This window comes from Ceratotherium simum, chromosome X, assembly GCF_057802395.1.
Source record: "Ceratotherium simum simum isolate JZ-2026a chromosome X, ASM5780239v1, whole genome shotgun sequence".
Classification (NCBI taxonomy): Eukaryota; Metazoa; Chordata; class Mammalia; order Perissodactyla; family Rhinocerotidae; genus Ceratotherium; species Ceratotherium simum.
The window spans coordinates 92,520,409-92,539,108 of NC_141940.1; the positions used below are offsets into that span (position 1 = coordinate 92,520,409).

General features: G+C 35.4%; 1 protein-coding gene across 14 annotated transcripts in view; it reads right to left on the bottom strand.

Moving 5' to 3' along the window:
• The window catches only part of KDM6A (lysine demethylase 6A), a 199,999-nt gene that overhangs the window by 120,818 nt on the left and 60,481 nt on the right, over positions 1 to 18,700 (bottom strand). For all 14 annotated transcript variants that reach the window (XM_087427103.1, XM_087427099.1, XM_087427102.1 and 11 more), the window contains exons 3-4: positions 10,772 to 10,880; positions 1,299 to 1,348 (exon numbers count right to left, since the gene is read on the bottom strand). In XM_087427103.1, coding sequence (XP_087283229.1) covers positions 1,299 to 1,348; positions 10,772 to 10,880 — 159 coding nt within the window. The remainder of the gene's footprint in view (positions 1 to 1,298; positions 1,349 to 10,771; positions 10,881 to 18,700) is intronic.

The window sequence follows — 18,700 nt, forward strand, 5'->3', positions numbered from 1 at the left end:
ACAACCTGGCAATTCCACTCCTAGTTATCTATCTAAGAGAACTGAAAATACATGTCCACACAAAAACTTCTATGTGAATGTTCATAGCAGCATTATTCACAACAGCCAAAAAGTGGGAACAACTAAAACAGTCATCAACTGATGAATGGATAAATAAAATGTGGTATATCCATACAACGGAATATTATTTGATGATAAGGAATAAAGTACTACATGCTACAAATGGATCAACTTTGAAAATATATGCTAAGTGAAAAAAGCCAGTTACAAAAGACCACATATTATATGATTCCATTTATATAAAAGACCCAAAAAATACAAATACATAGAGACAGAAAAAAGATTAGTACTTGCCAAGGGTTCGGCATGAAGTTTCATTACAGGGAGACAGACATGTACTAAAGACAGACATGTCCTAAAATAAGATGGTGATTATGATTGGACAACTCTGGAAATTTACTAAAAGTCACTGAATTGCATAGTTAAAACAGCTGAATTTTATGGTATGTAAATTATACTTCAATAAGCTTTTTTTAAAAAAAAAGATAAGCCAGACTAGAGAAGATATTTTCAATACATTTAAAAAAATTACCAAAATATATTGTTAAAACTTGTACAAATCAAAAAGAAAGATAAACTAGGTGACATAAAAATAAAATCCACCTCAAAAATCTGAAATGTCAATTCAGATAGAGAAACCCCACTGGTCAATAAATTTACACTTAAAAGTAAACACAATGTGAAAGATTAACCTTGCCCAGGTAACTTTATGTACTGTTTAAACTAAGAAAATAGATGATTCATTGCTATGCACAGTTCTTCATTTAGGTAAGTCTTTTTAAAAATGATTAGGTTCAGTTGTCCTCCAAGCTCCAATTACAGACAGACTGTACCAAGAAAGATTTCCATTATAACTTTCCCATTACGCCTTCCCTTTTCAGCCTGATACACCCATCTTCAGGCTTCTTTTATTCCCAGGTACCAACTTAAGACAAGAAAACCAAAGAATCCTTTTGTTGTTTGGTTTTGCTTGCTTTTAAATTCTCACACTTAGGATCATCTTTAGCCAATAAATTGTATCAGAGCAATCTAATTCTTTTAACAAAATACAAGGTGGTTCATACAAGATAGCACAAACAACACTCATTTTTCCTCTTCCAATCCCTTTTCCCTAGAAGTAATATTTTTAAGAATTAACAAAACAAACAAAAAAGCAAGAGCACAAGTCATTTTGAGTATAACCAGCAGTAATCTGCCAAAAAAACAAATAGGAAACAGGCATGCAAATGTGCACTAACCTTCCAGTAGTCAGATTGTAAACTGTAGTACCTCTGGTATGCAGATAATGCTGAAAAAGGGAAAGTAAGTCAGTCATAATTATGTCCATTTCAAAACCAATAATACAAGTTTTAAGAAATATTATAACAAGCTTCCCACCAAACACATCTCCTAGCAGACAGTGCTATTTAAGCCCAAACAATTTAGAAATCTAGGGTCTCCCTACTCATAGTCAGACATGGTAACAAATGTCACATATATAGGCGTTCAAGGATGTAAAACCATGGTCATATCTCAGACCTGCACTTGAACAGAATCTAGGCTACCTCTTGAATCAATCTGATCTTCCTCAGAGACCAAATCTGATAAAAGGATTAAGATTTTTCCAAGGCTACTCCAGAACGTGATGGGTTATTTGTTCTCACAAGGGATCTCAGTTCCAAGAACGACTAAGAGCTCAAACACATCAAAGAGCAAAGGAACTATTTCTTTTGTGATGCTTCCTTTCACATAATCAACAAAAAATCTGGCTCACAATTACCTTACTCCAACTCAATTCCAAAACAGGGCATCCCATACCCCTAAATACATCTCAAGGTATAAAAGGCTCTGGAAAAAATTAAAGTAGTTCCTTGTCAATCTAAAAACTCAGTGAGGAGGAAGAGGAGGTAAAAAAGTAAACTAAAAGTTACAGATGCTCATTAGAATTGGTCAAGAGAGCTCTTTTAAAAATACCGATGAGCAATAAATACATCATGGGGATGTAATGTACAGCATGGTGACTACAGTTAATAATACTATATTGCATATTTGAAAGTTGCTAAGAGAGTAAATCTTAAAAGTTCTCATCACCAGAAAAAAATTTTTAACTACGTATGGTGACGTAAGATGTTAACTAGACTTACTGTGATCATTTCACAATATATACAAATATCGAATCATTATGTTGCACATTTAAAACTAATATAATTTTAGATGTCAATTATACCTCAATTAAAAAAAAGAATGTTAGATTTTCAAATTAGATTTTCAACAAGTATAGTAAAATTTTATACTGATAAAAATGGGGGGGGGTAGAAAGTAACATTTTCTAAAACTCCACACATAATGTTTTCGCATTGTTTACCAGTAAACAGCCAAAATACATATGAATACCATATAGAGAACTTTCTGAATATGTTTAAATTAGAGAGAAGCATTACCCAAAAACATCATCACATATCTGAACAACTAACTTATCTGAATAATGTTCATCTTTTTTGCATAAAGATGATGCCAACCAACCTATCACTGGAAGGACATTTAGACTAATTTTTCCAGTTTTGATGAAGAGTTGATTTCAAGCCATCCTCCGTTTTCTAGTTCTTCACACGTGACTGTAGCTAGCTCATAAGAGTCATTGATTAATGGTCTTTCTAAAAAGAAAAGCAAATCAACTTATCAAACTAGCTGGAACAGAATAGTCAAACAAGGTTTCTGTCCAGAAATTACCATTGATTTATAGATGACAGTCATGGGAAAGCTGTTCTCTCTCTACTGCTGGACGTGAACAAGGAAGCCTATATCACCAACTGCTACTTCAACGAGAACTATTCTTAGGATGAAGCCCATAGAAGACAGTGGAGGAAACAGATGGAAAGTACCCAGATACTTCTAGACTTTAAACAACTCACCTATGAACTTTCAATTATGTGAGGCAACAAATCTCCTTATTGTTTAAGCTACAATCAGGTCTTGGATATGCCTAAAAACATCCTAACCAATAGACGACAGGATCCCTGACCATTTTGTGCAGTCACCGTATCAAACCTGGACTGCTCTTTTAATGATGCTACAGGATTTCAACAAATATAGAGGGTATGTTTCCAATAACCTGAATAACAATATATATTACATGACTTCATAAAATTCCCCTTTTAGAATTGGAGGGGCCCTTAAAGAGATAGTATGATGTCCTCCAAAGTAACTAAAACTGAGGTACAGGAAGCCTACGTGATTATCAGCTGGGAGAAACATGGCATCCACACTACAATATGGCGAACTGAGAAATAAGTATGAATCCTCAAATTCAAAGTCACAAAAGTAAATGCTCCAAATTGCAAGCACAGACTTATAAATGAGACATTTCTTCCATGAGCATCTGTTACCTTTCCACTGATTTACACATTTCTCAACAATTATACTTTACCCCATTAGGCCTAGCATACTATTTTAAGAAAGACCTTAACATATTTTATGTTTCCTAATCAAATAAATCATTAAAACTCTAAAGACTATATACAAAGTACCCATCACCAGAGTCTCTCTAGTGAAATCCTTTTAACCAAAGCATAGTCCTTATTTCTAATCTTTAACTCAAGTTTGCATGAAAAACAATTCCTAGTCCACTATAACTAGATTTTTCTAAAGTCATTAATAGAGAATGAGGGAAATCATTTGTTTAGACATTCATATAATGCCTAAAACCTCCTTCATAATGATTGGGCTCTTCCTTCTCTAAATCACCTAATCTTCATTTTGTGATTCCTGAGTTCTTCAGTGGCTCAAGAAGTCCTTGTTCATCCCACTAGGAAATCTTTTTAACATTACTTCCGGCAAGGTTGTTGTTTTCTTTTGCCACTTAACCAAGAATGGTGTGCCCAAACATATTAATATCAACTCTTTGTCAACCAATTTCCAAAGCTCAGCTCTTTTTAATCCTTGGAACCACCTTTATTTATGGACTTGGAATTATTTTTTCATAATTTTTAGTTTTATTCTGTTTTTAAATAAACCCATTTTGTCTTTTCAGATTAAAAAAAAAGAAAAATATAATGAATTTAAAAGAGTACAGAAAACTGGCAAAGTACTAACAAAGGAGCTGGGTCTGAAAAAAATAAATGCAAAAGAAAACAATGAGAAGCAAGTTAAATTTATTATAACAACTTAAGGGTTCTATAATCTTTCTTTACCCTTTACCTCATAAAAATAGGAGGAAGAGAGGAATCAAACAAGGAAATTATCAAGGATAAAACAATCACCTACATAATAGCTACAAGGATAGATAATATAGTGATTACATTAACAGCAAAAAAAAAAAAGTCTACACATCCAAGAAGGAATTGTTTACTTATATGATAGAATACTATGTATGATGAAATTAAATAGTAATAATAATAATAATGGTACTACTCAGTAGTGATAAGGGAAATAGCCAATAGTGGCAAGAATTCAAGAAAATAGGCAGTTTTTATCATTCTACCAATACTATAAATATACATTAGCAAAACTTTTTCATAGCTTAATTTAGCACTGTCTGTCAAAAGTTTCAATACCCTTTCACTTAGTAAAGCCTACCACATCAAGGTATTCCTTCTAAGATTATAAACATGGATGTGTGCAAAGATAGATAATATAGTGCAGGAAATGGAAATATTACAAAGTGTGTTTTTCAGATGGCGAGATTAACATGATACATTGGGTTAAAGAAAGTTGCAGAGTTTAATTCAATTTTTAAATACTGAAAATTTATTGTAATAGAAAAGTCTCTAAAGATTTATATAAAAAAATGTTAAAAAAAAAAAAATTTGCCTCCAGATGATAAAATACCAATGAGTCATTAATGCATTCACATGATATTTCTTAAGTATTAAGTGGCTAGCACCAAACTAGAAGCAGTAAAATACAGATGTGAACAAACACATGGCTCCTGCTCTCAGGCTGTTTACCTTTTATGGTTATATGTATTCTAATAGTTTTCTTTAAACAATGAACATATTATCTGTGTAAATGTAAAAATAAGTGTACTTCTTGTGTTAAAATGGTCAACATTATCAAATGAGGGCCACCAGGAAGGTGACAGAATATAGTAGGAAAAGAAGCAGCTTTAGATAAACCTGGGTTCTAATCCTAACCTCACCACTTCCTAAGAGACTGTGACATCAAGCCATTTAATCCAAGTTATTTCCTTACAAGTCACAAGCAGCCTGAAAAGTTTTTCAGTAAAAGAGTAAGGTGTAACTGAAGAATAAAAAGAGAAGTCCAAAGTCATATTATAATTCATTTGGAATTAAATAAAGATAGATCTAGAGAAATAGAGTGAGGGAGTAAAGAAGGTCAAATAAAGGTTTAGCAGGTGACAGAGACTTTAGCATGCTTGGAAATATTATGGCTCTGAGTTAAGATTGTCAAAACAAAAGAGGGCGTGGCTGATGAAAAGTCCATATAGACAGCACAGTGACGAAAAGAAACAACAACGTAGGTTAAGGGTGATAGCCCTGCCAGAAAACGGGAGTCTTCTTCAGAATCAGATGCAATAGAAATGCAAGGAAGGAAAAGATTTAAAATTCAATCTATACTCCTATATTAGACTATGCACTAACTGCAGGCAGAACTCATCATTTCTCTTTTCATCCCTAGCCCAATGTGTAACACTACAGGCAGCAAGTTAGCTGCTAGTGGGTGAGTCTATGGGTAGGGAAGGGAAGGGAAGGAAAGAAGGACAAATAAATCTGTCAGTTGCACTGACTGTCATCATTAGGCCAGAACAGGCTGTGGTTGCCTAAGGTTATGAGATCAATAGATTTCTTTGATTTTCCCCCCTAAGGCTGGACTAAAAAGTTATATTTATACCCTGGGATAAATGATATCTCAGAGAGCTTACTGTTTCACTGTATATAAACGACTGACAGTACCTAGCTCTCTAGCACCTTTCTGCCTTCTCAAATCTATGATTGTCTAAAACACATCTTCCCTTATTATGTAGTGTTAATATATATTAACATTTGAAAAACCTTCGGGACAGCATTCAGAACAGATTTTTGTTCCCATGTCCCTCTCTCTCCACAGGTTTGAAAAGGTTTAAGATTACAGAGGCAAGCAGACAGGAATTTGTAAAAGCAAAGAAACAATCCTTTTATTTCTACATCAGCATCTTCACTGGGGTCTTCAAGTCAAACTATTGCATCTACTGAAATCTCAGATTTACTACTACTTTGTCATTATTAAAATAATATACCCCTCAAGGCATTTAGTATCTCACATTTGTCTTACTACAAAAGACACCAAGTAGGTGTCTTCTTTGTGTTCCTTCAATGCGTTCTGCCACCAGCTCTCTAGTTCTTGAAAATACTACAACTTTTGCTTGTTGCCTGGACATGGGCTTCTGACCACTTGGGTTACAGTCACTATTTGCTTCCTTGGGTATTTCTCAATTGCATTTTTAATTCCAGGTCATGAGTAGACTGAATAAAATATTGGTGATTCCCAAACTGCGACAGGAGGGAGTGGAGGCACCAGTAATTTACTTACCTTTTTTTAATATCGCAGTTCAAAAAACACTAAATACATTTAAATGAAGTTATATGGAGAAATAGGGTGCAATGAAAACACATGCATGATCACCTAACTGTATCAGCTTTCGGAGAGAGACATAATATTCATTCTACGGATATTATATGCCAGTATATACCACTGTTCTAGATTTTTATTTACTATCTCAACACAAAGTAAATTTGTATTGTATAGCAAACATATATACTATGCAAGCTAATTCTCAACGACTTTCTATCTGAAAGAAGTTTTAAACAAAGAGCAGATTCTTAAATGAATCACAACCTTTAGTTCCAGCAGCCACAACAATAAAGAGGTGAACCATTCAAGGATCAAAAAAACTGATAATCTTTGCGGAAGCCAAACTCAAGATATATTATTGGAAAACACGTACTTTATGTTCTTATACTATATATATCCTAGGATGGAGTATCGTCATTCCATTCAAGACAGAGAGAAAGACAAAGAAAGCTCGCCAACTCTGCCTTAAGACTTCTCCACATTAGCAACTCTCGACATGTAACTTGCTCTAGCGATTTTGTTTTTTTTTTTGTGAGGAAAATCAGCCCTGAGCTAACATCCGTGCTAATCCTCCTCTTTTTGCTGAGGAAGACGGGCTCTGAGCTAACATCTATTGCCAATCCTCTTCCTTTTTTTTTCCCCCAAAGCCCCAGTAAATAGTTGTATGTCATAGCTGCACATCCTTCTAGTTGCTGTATGTGGGACGCGGCCTCAGCATGGCCGGAGAAGCGGTGCGTCAGTGCGCCCGGCATCCGAAACCGGGCTGCCAGTAGCGGAGCGCGCGCACTTAGCGGAGCACGCGCACTTAACCGCTCGCTAAGCCACCAGGCCGGCCCCACCCTAGCGATTTTTAACTGCTGAGGAACCAAAACGACTAAAACTTATTTTGCCCACAAGTGACAGGCAACGCAACAACTAACCAATTACAGGAAGGAAGGAAGAAGGGGGAAAAAGATCTATCATCGGCTGGAATTTCAGGGAAAACTTCCAGCTCACCACAAACCATGAAGAAACTATTTTTTAAAGTTTCAAGGTTTTACATTAATATCAGGAATGATTAATTATTATATCTCCTTCAAATAATTTTGTTTTACTTCTGGAATTCTCACTATCTATTCCCTAAGTCTCTTACCTCATAATTTTTTATAATTTTGCTGCTTGAGGTAATTTGCTACTTGATTCTCTAAGCAACTAATTTAACTTAGTGACTATCCTCTCCTATAATTTGCCACACATAATTTCTATTAATTAAACTCCTTCTAAGATACAACACATATATTCACAAGAATATATATGCTTGTCCTTCTGCCCAGGGTTCGCTGTGCCTCAGGCTGTTCTCCAACCCAAAGAAGAGAAATCACTGCACCATCCCCATGGCTTAAGGCAGTCTGTCTGACAGCTCCATCAGCTGTTTGGTTCAGCAGAGGTTAATGGGTTAGCTTTGGGGTTAGGAGTGGAAAGGAGGTATGCTAGACACTGTGAAGAATCACTCAAATCCCACTTCAAGGAAAGACTGTTGGGAGTCCTGCCTGCAGATAGCCTCTAGCTGTGAAGCTGCCTTAGCTGCCGAGTCACCTTGCCCAAGGTCATACTCCTTCCCAGGCTAGCCCACATTCAATATCAAATGGATAGAGTATAAAGGCCTGGTCATCTTGGCCCAACTTGGATAGCTCTGAAGGGCTCCCCATGGAGTTGGCCAAGGCTGTCACAGCTTAACTTCTCCCTCTGTCCAATCCTGGTTCCATCCTCTACCTTTCACAGGTGTTGATCCTAAAGACACTCCTTACCCTCCAAAGGAATCCAATACAATAGGCCAAGTGCATTGAGCCTCCATTTTCCCATAATCCTCTAACCAGTTACTTTTTTAAGATAAATTCCTAGAAGCCAAATGACCAAATCAAGTGACAGAATTTGTTTTAAACTCTTCATACATATTACCAACCAAAAAGGCTAAAAAAAAGTTTTACAAAGCCTTTTTTCCTTCTGCTTCAAATTCATCTGAAATGACAGAAAAGATATTTTTTAGTGAATAAATCCATAACAGTAAAGATAACCAAAGTATACCATCTACAGATCAGAAATTTTTAGGAATTCCTATAAGACAGGAAGCAGATGGAATCAGAATTAACAAATAAGGGCAGAAAAACCACAGCCCAAAATGTACACAAAACAGGTTCTACCATTTTCTACCGCAAAAGTAGAAGCAGTTTTTCACAAGGAACTCCAAGCTCAGAAAATTTCACACAAAGAAGAGGACTCAGGACAATAATTAAAGAATTGTCTTCAGAATAACAGGGACAGTAAGTCCCCCACATACATATACCTGAGCAGTTTACTCACATGTTCATTGTGTGGTTTATGTTTACTCCCCCAAAAGTTATGGTTTATAATCTGTTCTCTAAAAATAAACGTCTATTTGGCTGAGGTTAGAGGTTCTCACCTTGTACTGGATCCAAAGAGAGGAGAAAGCAGCCTGAGATAACAAATGTCTCCATAAATTGGTGGTGGTGGTGATGGTGTGTATGTGAAGGAGGGGCTATTAAAGACTGGCTCTAGTTTGGGAACTTACAGGAAGACGGTGAAGAGAATGGATAGAAAGAATTTAATAATTAGTATTTTAAAAAGGAATTTTTTTAAAGTGAGAATGTGGTCAATAAAGCCTCAAGGAGGATTAAAAAAAACTCACATCTAGGAAATAGAAGCCATCACCTTGAAATACTAAAATATACTAAAATACCTATGTATACCTCTGCATCCATTCTCTCCTTCCTATTACAAATAACCAATCTACCGCCTACCTATCAGTGGCCAGTTCATCTACACAACAGTAAATGGGTCTCAGAGCACATCTTTTCAAGGACTTAAATCCTTAGGTTATCCTTCTCTTCTCTCATCTTATTAGATTATTCCCACCAGCTAGTTTGCCAACATAGTCTAGTTGCCACATGCCCCCTACCTCACCTTCCAAAAAAGAGAAAAACACCTCCAAAACAAATATCCCTGGATTCTTCATTACCTTCACAGCCAAACATTTTATAAATGGAAAATGTAGCTAAATTCATAGACTATAATAAAATTTTAAAAGCTAACATATATATATATGTTAATATATATACATTTTAATGACCACTAAGCAGTAAGAACATACAGCCCCATATGCAAACCTAATTTTCAAATCTGGGTCTCTGCCTATGTGCTCTTAAAGTAAAAGGTGCAGCACTGAAAAATCAGATTGCACAGAATTCTATATATTTCTTTTGTATAATGGTTTCCTTTAAATAAATTACAGATTAGAAGACAGATCAGGATGTTTATATAATCTGTTAATGGTAATGCAGCTATAAACAATAGAGATGAGCCGGCAAAATAAGCCTAAACTAGATTATATTTGTCTCAAACTAAAATTGCATTTTCATTAGGAAAGTGTTCATTTGACCTAACAGAAAAGTGGCATAATAAAACATCAACATTAAACACCAACAACTCTTCACTCTAGCCCTGGAACAACCTGCCAGTTGTTCTGCCCACTAAACACATTTGTGGAAAACAAGTATTAATACGTCCATCCACTCCACATTAAGATGTATACTATCATCAAAAGGTTAAAATGTTCTTGCTTATAAGGATACAGTTTTTCTTTGCTATGGATTTTGCCTTTAGTATTGAGGGGAGTGGTATTTGGGGGTGCTTTTAACTTCCTAAGTGAGAAATGGTCTGAGTCAGCAGCTTGGTATCGTAAAAAGAACACATCTTGGAAGACTATCTTCAGTTATTTAACTCACTTATTTCTCATAGGAAAAAATTTTCAAGTTAATAAAAAAACTTGTTTTATCCAATGCTCAAGCTCATACATGATCATCTCTCTGTTTTACTTACCTTTAGAATAACACGGCTATAGATCAGATTTTCATTCAAATATTTTCCAGCTAAAATGGAAGTTTTATAGCATAAAGAAGAAAGTATAAATGCACTGATGATTTACTTGGAGTTACATAAACTCTACACATTTCCATCTACTCCACTTTTCTTTCTCATTGTTTAAGATGTTTATAATCTTACAATTGCTTAGAAGTAAAAATGGTAGTACCCTTGATAGAGTACAAAAAATGACATTTTTAAAACATATATAAATCAAATAGTAATTAACAAGGGAAAAAATTACCTTTTGGATAATCTTCCAATAAGAGGTTGAAGTGACCTAATTGACAAAAGAAATCAGACTCCACTTTTCCTTCAGCTTTTAAGATTAGAGATTCGTAGCAGCGAACAGCCTAGAAATAAAAAATACAAACATTTAAGAGAAAGACAAAACCCTAAAATGTATTTCCTTCCTGAGATAATGCATATATCCCTCCGTTCAATCACCCAAGAAATCAATATATTTCACTTCAACCTCAGACATAGTCAATGAAACATTCTTTAGAATACCTAAGTATTTATTAAAAGAGCCACTAGTTATGGCATAAGTGCTTTTCTTATCTATAAAATGGAAATATTTGCCAAATAAGATAATATAGGCACTCTGATAACTTTATTCATAAGATGCAAATCTAAATTATTACTGTGGTCCCTGTTGATATACACAAATGATACCCATCTTTCCCACAGATGGGAAGAACTTTACTGAATTATGTGAGAATTCATAGAATCTCCAGAGTAATAATAACAGCTACCATTTACACTGAACAGGTACTTTTTGCCATAACCTCTACCAGGTTAAACTACCATAAACTGCATTTCAATTGTCTTCTCATGATATACTTCAAACCCACCAACTCTAACTCTATTCCTAATCTTACCCCAACTCCAATACATGCAAATGCACTCACTCTCACCGTTTCTTCCCTGAAGAAGAAAATAATATTTTAAGGATATCATTCTTTTTTTATAATCCAGGAGACTGCAGGAGAAAATGAACGATGGAAAGAACAGAATTCTGGAATCTAACAAATTCCAGTTGTCATTAGCTACAGGAGATCCTGAGGAACTTATCCTCTCTGATTCTGTTTTAACAACACTCAAAGGGCTAACGAAAGGATTAAAATTAGAAAACTTCTCTAAGGGTTTATCACAGTGCTTAACACTCTATAGGTACTTAATAACTGTTTCTTTACCTTCTCCTTAGATAAGAAAAAAGTTCTCTTTCAAGATTGCTTCAAGTTCCCCAATAATTTTGTCAGAATTTCCCTGCTAACAATTTACTCTACAATGTTGTTACGTGTTACAATGTATCCTGGAGTCACTTAAGAAAGAAATGTGTATGATTTCTCAAATCTCTGGGCACACTCCCAGGTTTGGTGCCCACAAAGAAAGGAACTAGAATAGCTTCCATTATCAAAAAATCCTTTCACCACCACTTCAAGAGCGTTTGATGGGATAAGAAAAAGTGATGTGGGGCAGAGTACCCACTTAAAATGCCTTGAATTTTCCTCTCCTGTAAAAATATAGAGCCTTTGATGGAGAGTCTCAAAATGCATCTCCTAAAATTTACCTCTCCAAAGCACGTACATAAATACTCATCAAGTTTGGAGAAGCCATCCTAAACAAGGCAATTTCTGGGATGATTCTACTAACCTTAAAGCCTAACATTTATAAAAGGACCATCTTCAGTTCTTATTCCACTCTTAGCTATCTAAGCATGCATATGCACCAAATCACAATCACTGAAAACTAATCATTCTGCTTCTCTATAATTAAGAGTCTGAATGCTATGCTGAAGTCTCAGAAATTACTATAATTTGGAGGCATGAAATCTCAAGATCTTCTTTATTTAAGTCATATATAATCCTATCTGGCAGATGGTTAGAGTACAAAAATACAATTTACTTCAGTGTTTTTTAATATCAGAGAAATTTATAAAATTTTTGGGCTGCACTATGACAATTCTTAATTTTACATTAAATAAAAGGAGTGACTTTTTTTTTTTTTTTAAAGATTTTATTTATTCAGTTTTTCCCCCCAAAGCCCCAGTAGATAGTTGTATGTCATAGTTTCACATCCTTCTAGTTGCTGTACGTGGGACTCGGCCTCACGTTGGACGGAGAAGTGGTGCCTCGGGGCGCTCCCGGGATCCGAACCCGGGCCGCCAGCATCAGAGCGCGCACACTTAACCGCTAAGCCACGGAGCCGGCCCAGGAGTGACTTTTTAAAGCCAATAATGGCACTGTAAATAAAGCACTCATTAAAATAGTTATTGTCTTTTTTTAACTCAGTAAAATATTTAGAAACTTTTCTTATTCTTCTCTGATAATTTCTTATTGCTGACGAGCATTAAATTTACAGGCAAATATGGTTTCATGGTGAAAAAGGACTCAAGATATAAATGAAGAAATTTTCTTTAATGATTTAAGCAAAAAGATGGCAACATTCTGTACTTCCTCTTATTACCATACCTTGATGCCACTACTATGATCATCTATTGCCTATTTTCCATTTCCCATAAAACAAAGGAACACATCTAAAATGAATACTATACATAATTCTGATCATCATGAAACATAACACCAAGTAAAAACCAGAATGGGCAGATTTTAAATTCACCTAGCCATACACTCAGGCTTGATTAATAAATTCATAATAATTTCCAACAAAGCCAACATGAACCTACTAATTAATGTTGGTGGTCAAAGATGATGCTGACAGAGCCAAATATCAAACAAGATGAAGATGAGCAAAAACGCAGAATAAAGTTTCCAAGCACCGTGTCACCATTTTATCGAGAAACTTCATGAATTTACTTGAAATGTTTGAGGCAAACACTGATATCAGATATAGGCAAAAACTTAAAATTTTTAAAGAGCATTTAAAGGAAAATAAATAACTGGGGATAATTTCCAATACTCCTAACTCATACAATACTCTAGAATGAAACACAGTATTTTTATAATGATATTTTTAGTCAAAAGGCTAATTATAAACATAGAAGACATGTAGTTAGTTTAGATTTAGAACAAAGTTCAGATAAACTTCTATAAAGCAAAAATATTTCCTGTTAAAAGGTATAGAGTGTTTTTACACACATGCAGAGAAAACGGACTCAAATGTAAAACAAATGTTAACAACAGAAAGTCTATAGTCGGGCCATACAGAAACTTTATTATTTTGTTTGCTTTACTTCTCTATATTTTCTAGATTTTTCATAATTAACCTATACTATTTCTAGTCTTATAAAAATCATTAAAGAATTATTATGCTTTCCTCTAGGGTTCATGTTTTAGTGTGAGAATAGTCAGAAATTTGAATGAAAATCACTTGTATCTAGATCAGCACCATTCAATAGAGCACTTTCTGCAATGATAAAAATGTTCTGTAATCTGTGCTGCCCAAAATAGTAGCCACTAGACACATATGGCTATTGAGCACTTGAAACATGGCTAGTACAAGTCAACAACTGAATTTTTAAATTATTTAATTTTTATTTAAATTTAAATAGGGCCGGCCCCATGGCTTAGCGGTTAAGCGTGCGCGCTCCGCTGCTGGCGGCCCGGGTTCGGATCCTGGGCGTGCACCGACGCACCGCTTCTCCGGCCATGCTGAGGCTGCGTCCCACATACAGCAACTAGAAGGCTGTGCAACTATGACATACAACTATCTACTGGTGCTTTGGGGAAAAATAAATAAATAAATAAATAAAAATTTATTTAAAAAAAACTTTTTTTAAAAAAAATTTAAATAGACACGCGGTCAATGGAGTGTAGAGCTAGATAATTTTTAAAGCTTAAAAAAAAACAATATTCAATCCATAGGCTAAATATCAGGAAAGCAAAATTTCTTACGTTTATAAATGAAAAGCCCATAAAAATAATGGAATATCGCACTGGGGATGAGCAATGCCATCCACAAAACCCACCTTTTATATTCTATAATTGTTTATAGTTAGTGGCTTATACATCGATAATTCTTATAACCTAACTGGAAAAAACAGTGAGAATGAAAGAGTTAATCATTAAATACTAGAATCAAAGAAGAGTAAACTAAGATCCTCCCAGCTAGGTAGAGTGCTTGAATGTCTTCCTCCCATTTTAGTGCCATTTTCCACAATGTTCAATACAATTTGTGCTAAGTATCTGCTTTATTTTTATTATTTGAAAAATCGGTTACCTCAGAACAGTAATGTTATCACTACCCTCTATTTCTAAACCTTGACAGACAATGTTTAGATCTCATGAACACAGACATGTAACGATTTTTTTAAATATTAAGCATTAGTTTTTTATGATGAACTTGGTCAGTGCCTAGCTAAAATATGACACTTGTTAATATTTTAGAATTGTTAAATATAGGCAACTTTTAAACAAATGATTTTTTTTTTCCATTTAAAGGATTAGCTGAAGTTGCTGGGTGACATACAAATGGCAGAAAAATTAATGTAGGTTTAAATACCCCAATGGCTTTAAATGAACCAAAATTTTTAGGTTGAATGTAATAAAAACAAGGATGCAATCCTGCCCATAATTCCTAACAGTCAGCCACAGACATACAAAATGTTTTAGCAGCCAGCTGACTACTTACAAAAGATTAAGGGATTAAACAGACTACAGGTCAACATGTCATCCATGAAATATGGCTACTAAAAAAGTACTCATGGCCCAAAGTAATAAAGCATATTATACAAATCAACACCAATAATCAGCTCACCAAGGTCTACTCTGACCAGATCTCTAACATCACCATCAGTTTTGATTGCCACATTTTAACAGGTGATAACATACAGAGGGCTACAGGTTTGGTGAAGGATGGAGAAACTCTCATATGAAAATTATTTTAACTGACTTTAGCTGAGGAGAATCATCAGGTATGCTGTAGCTTTACTCAAATATTTTAAAAAGCTGTCACTCAGGAGAAAAAATTAATTGCACTTTAGGTAGCTCCAAACATCAGACCAATGAATGGGTATAACTTACAAGCAAGTTTAATTCGGTTCAATCAGAAGGGAAAAAAACTTAAGTATGCTCAAAATTAAATGAGCCATCTTTGGCTCACATCAATGCAAAGAATTAAAACATAAATTACTAAGCTATCTTAGTGAGAGTTAAAAAGGAGACTTCTTACTTTGGATACAATTCTGAGCTCTATTTGTGTGTGTGTGTGTGTGTGTGTGTGTGTGTGTGTGTGTGTGTGTGTGTGTGTGTGTGTGTGTGTGTGTGTGTGTGTGTGTGTGTGTGTGTGTGTGTGTGTGTGTGTGTGTGTGTGTGTGTGTGTGTGTGTGTGTGTGTGTGTGTGTGTGTGTGTGTAAGATCAGCCCTCAGCTAACATCTGTCAATCCTCCTCATTTTGCTGAGGAAGACTGGCTCTGGGCTAACATCCGTGCCCATCTTCCTCTACTTTATATGTGACGCTGCCACAGCATGGCTTGACAAGCGGGATCCAAACCCGGGTCGCCAGCAGCGGAGCGTGTGCACTTAACCGCTATGCTCCCGGGCCAGCCCCTGAGCTGTATTTTTTTAAAGATTCCTTGGGCTTCTATGATATGAGGATACAATGTGTAAAATTATATATAACACATACCTAGACACAAACACATGTGCATATATATGAGCACATCTCTCTTGACTTAATTCCACGATTAGTTTATTCACTTTCAATTTACAGAATAAATTTCTAAATAACCATACTATCCTGACCTGCTCCCTCAAAATGCTAAAAATCTCTGCATCGTTAAAGCTGATATCCTTCCCAGAAATATGCCTCATAAATCAGGGGAATTCGTCCCCTTTGCAGACACTCAGCAATGCCTGTGCCTGATTGCTTTTAAAACATCTTAGGAATTTGAAAGGGTTGAAACTACCTGAGTCTAAACCATTTTTTTGGAATTTCAACACACCACATTCTTTTTTAATGAGGGAAGAGTTACACACTTAAAATGATCACCTTAAAGATTATTGATTTTTAATGACATATCTATTCCTGAATTTATATATCAGACTTCCATACTTTTCCTCTCAATATCATTTACTATTTTTGAAAAGCTAAAACTTACACATCACCAATTCTAAGGGGTATACAGTGACAAGACTCTCTCCCAATCCTGACCCCAGCCACCCAGGCTCCCTTTCCTAGAAGCAACAATTGTTAAAAACTTTCTACTATATTCAAGATTATTTTGTGCAGATGCAAGCACATATATTTTCCCACCTTAGTATTAATATGTACTATTTATATAAACATTGTTCTGTAACTTGCTTCAGATTCTAGGTGTCCCTCATATCCATTCTCCTCTGCTTCTCTGTTAATAGAACCCTTAAATTTAATTAGGCATATGTCTACACAGAATAAATACTGGGATCCCCAGCCATCCTTGTAGGTGTGGCATGGTAATTAAGTTCTGGCCAGTGGGATATAAGCAAAGGACATGCACTGCTTCAACCCCTCCTCCCCCTAGCTGAAATCACCTAGATGGTGGAAGCCACGAGCTGAGGATGGAGAGTAGGAAAACAGAAGCCCAAATTCCTGCAACAGTAGAGTTCCAGAGCGGCCCGGAACTGACTGTCTCTGAGAATTCTTTGATTTAAGAGATAAATGAGTATGTCTCCCTCTTTCCTCATTTAAAACAACAACAACAACAAAAAACAGCCGCCTAAAGAAATAATCATTAACACATACAAAAAAGAAATCTAGTTAACTGTCACTTATACCTAACATTTTAGAGAAGCTCACTGATACATTTGTTACTCTACCCTATCTCCATCTCTCCAATTTGTAACTAATATATATCTTTTGCATCACAACAAAGTCAGTATAACAAAATTTAAGCATTATCAGTCTCTATCCTGGATTTCTCAGCCTCCCTGGACCTACTACCCTACATTCTGGATGTGCTGGATGCTAATGAGTAAGTAAGCACCACTTGAGACACTATCAGGGCACCTTAAGTACCATTCCTTTCAAATAAACTATTGAAAATGCTTTCCTACTGCAAAATATTCTCACAGAACTACACTACTGAAATCAAACTAGATAATATAGTAATTCAAGTGTTGATAGCTAACTGTTTGAGCTCCTGATATGTACCAGACACTATTCTAAGCACTTTACACATACTTATTCATTTCATCCTCACAACTACTCTATGAGCTAGGGAGACCCTACTTCACAGATAGGAAAACTGAGGCACAGACAAAGTAAATCCTGTGCTCAAGGTCACAGAGCTATGAACTAGCAGAGGCTGGATTCAAACAGTATGGCTCCAGAGCCTCTGAGTAGTAAGGTGTTCAACTCAGGCCATGCCTAGGGACCTAAAGTCATTTCCAAGAAAGAGGACCTCCATAAGCAGCAACTCCTCTTACACTCCTATACACTAGGTTCCACAATTCTACCTCCACATCAAGCAGAAAAGCAACCCATAAGATCGCCACTTCCTGTTCCCACCATCCCACAGGAAGATTTAGCCCCAGTGCTTTACCATATTTTCTCACCTTGCTTTATTTTAAATCACATAAAAAGCAATCATCATTATTCCAAAAAAAAGGGCACATACATCCAAAGCAAATCAGCAACAACAAAACAAAACAAAAATAAACCAACCAAAAAAGCTCAAGTTCCCATATTCAAAAGCCACCTGTGGCAGAAAAACTCTACTGCTCATATACGTATATATAAAGGATAATATACCAGTTCAGACAAAATGTGGTGTATATTTTGGAAAACGTTAAATGGCTTCACCCTACTTCTTTCTATCTTCTGAATTATATCTCCTTAGTTTACCTAGTGTTGTTATTTTCTCTCTTTAGTATATTTTGCAAAGAAAGGCCAAATACAGCTGCAACAAAGCAAACTAAGCTGTACTGTCTCAACCATCAACAAACTGCTAGTTTACTACTAACTCTAAAACCTTTATTATTGATGCATGCAGCCAAACAAACTAATGAATTCTACGTTAGCACACACACATACATACATACCCAGGGCCAACATTAAATTTAAAAAAGGCTGTTGTGTCAAAACAGCTAAGTTATTTTCCAAATAATTTTCTTCCATATCATGCTAAATGTAACATTGTGCAGATGGAGTACATTCAAGTACATTATTTATAAAGCCTCATTCAAAGTAAGCATATGAATTAAGTCTTGAATAATCTTAAAAATAACGTATA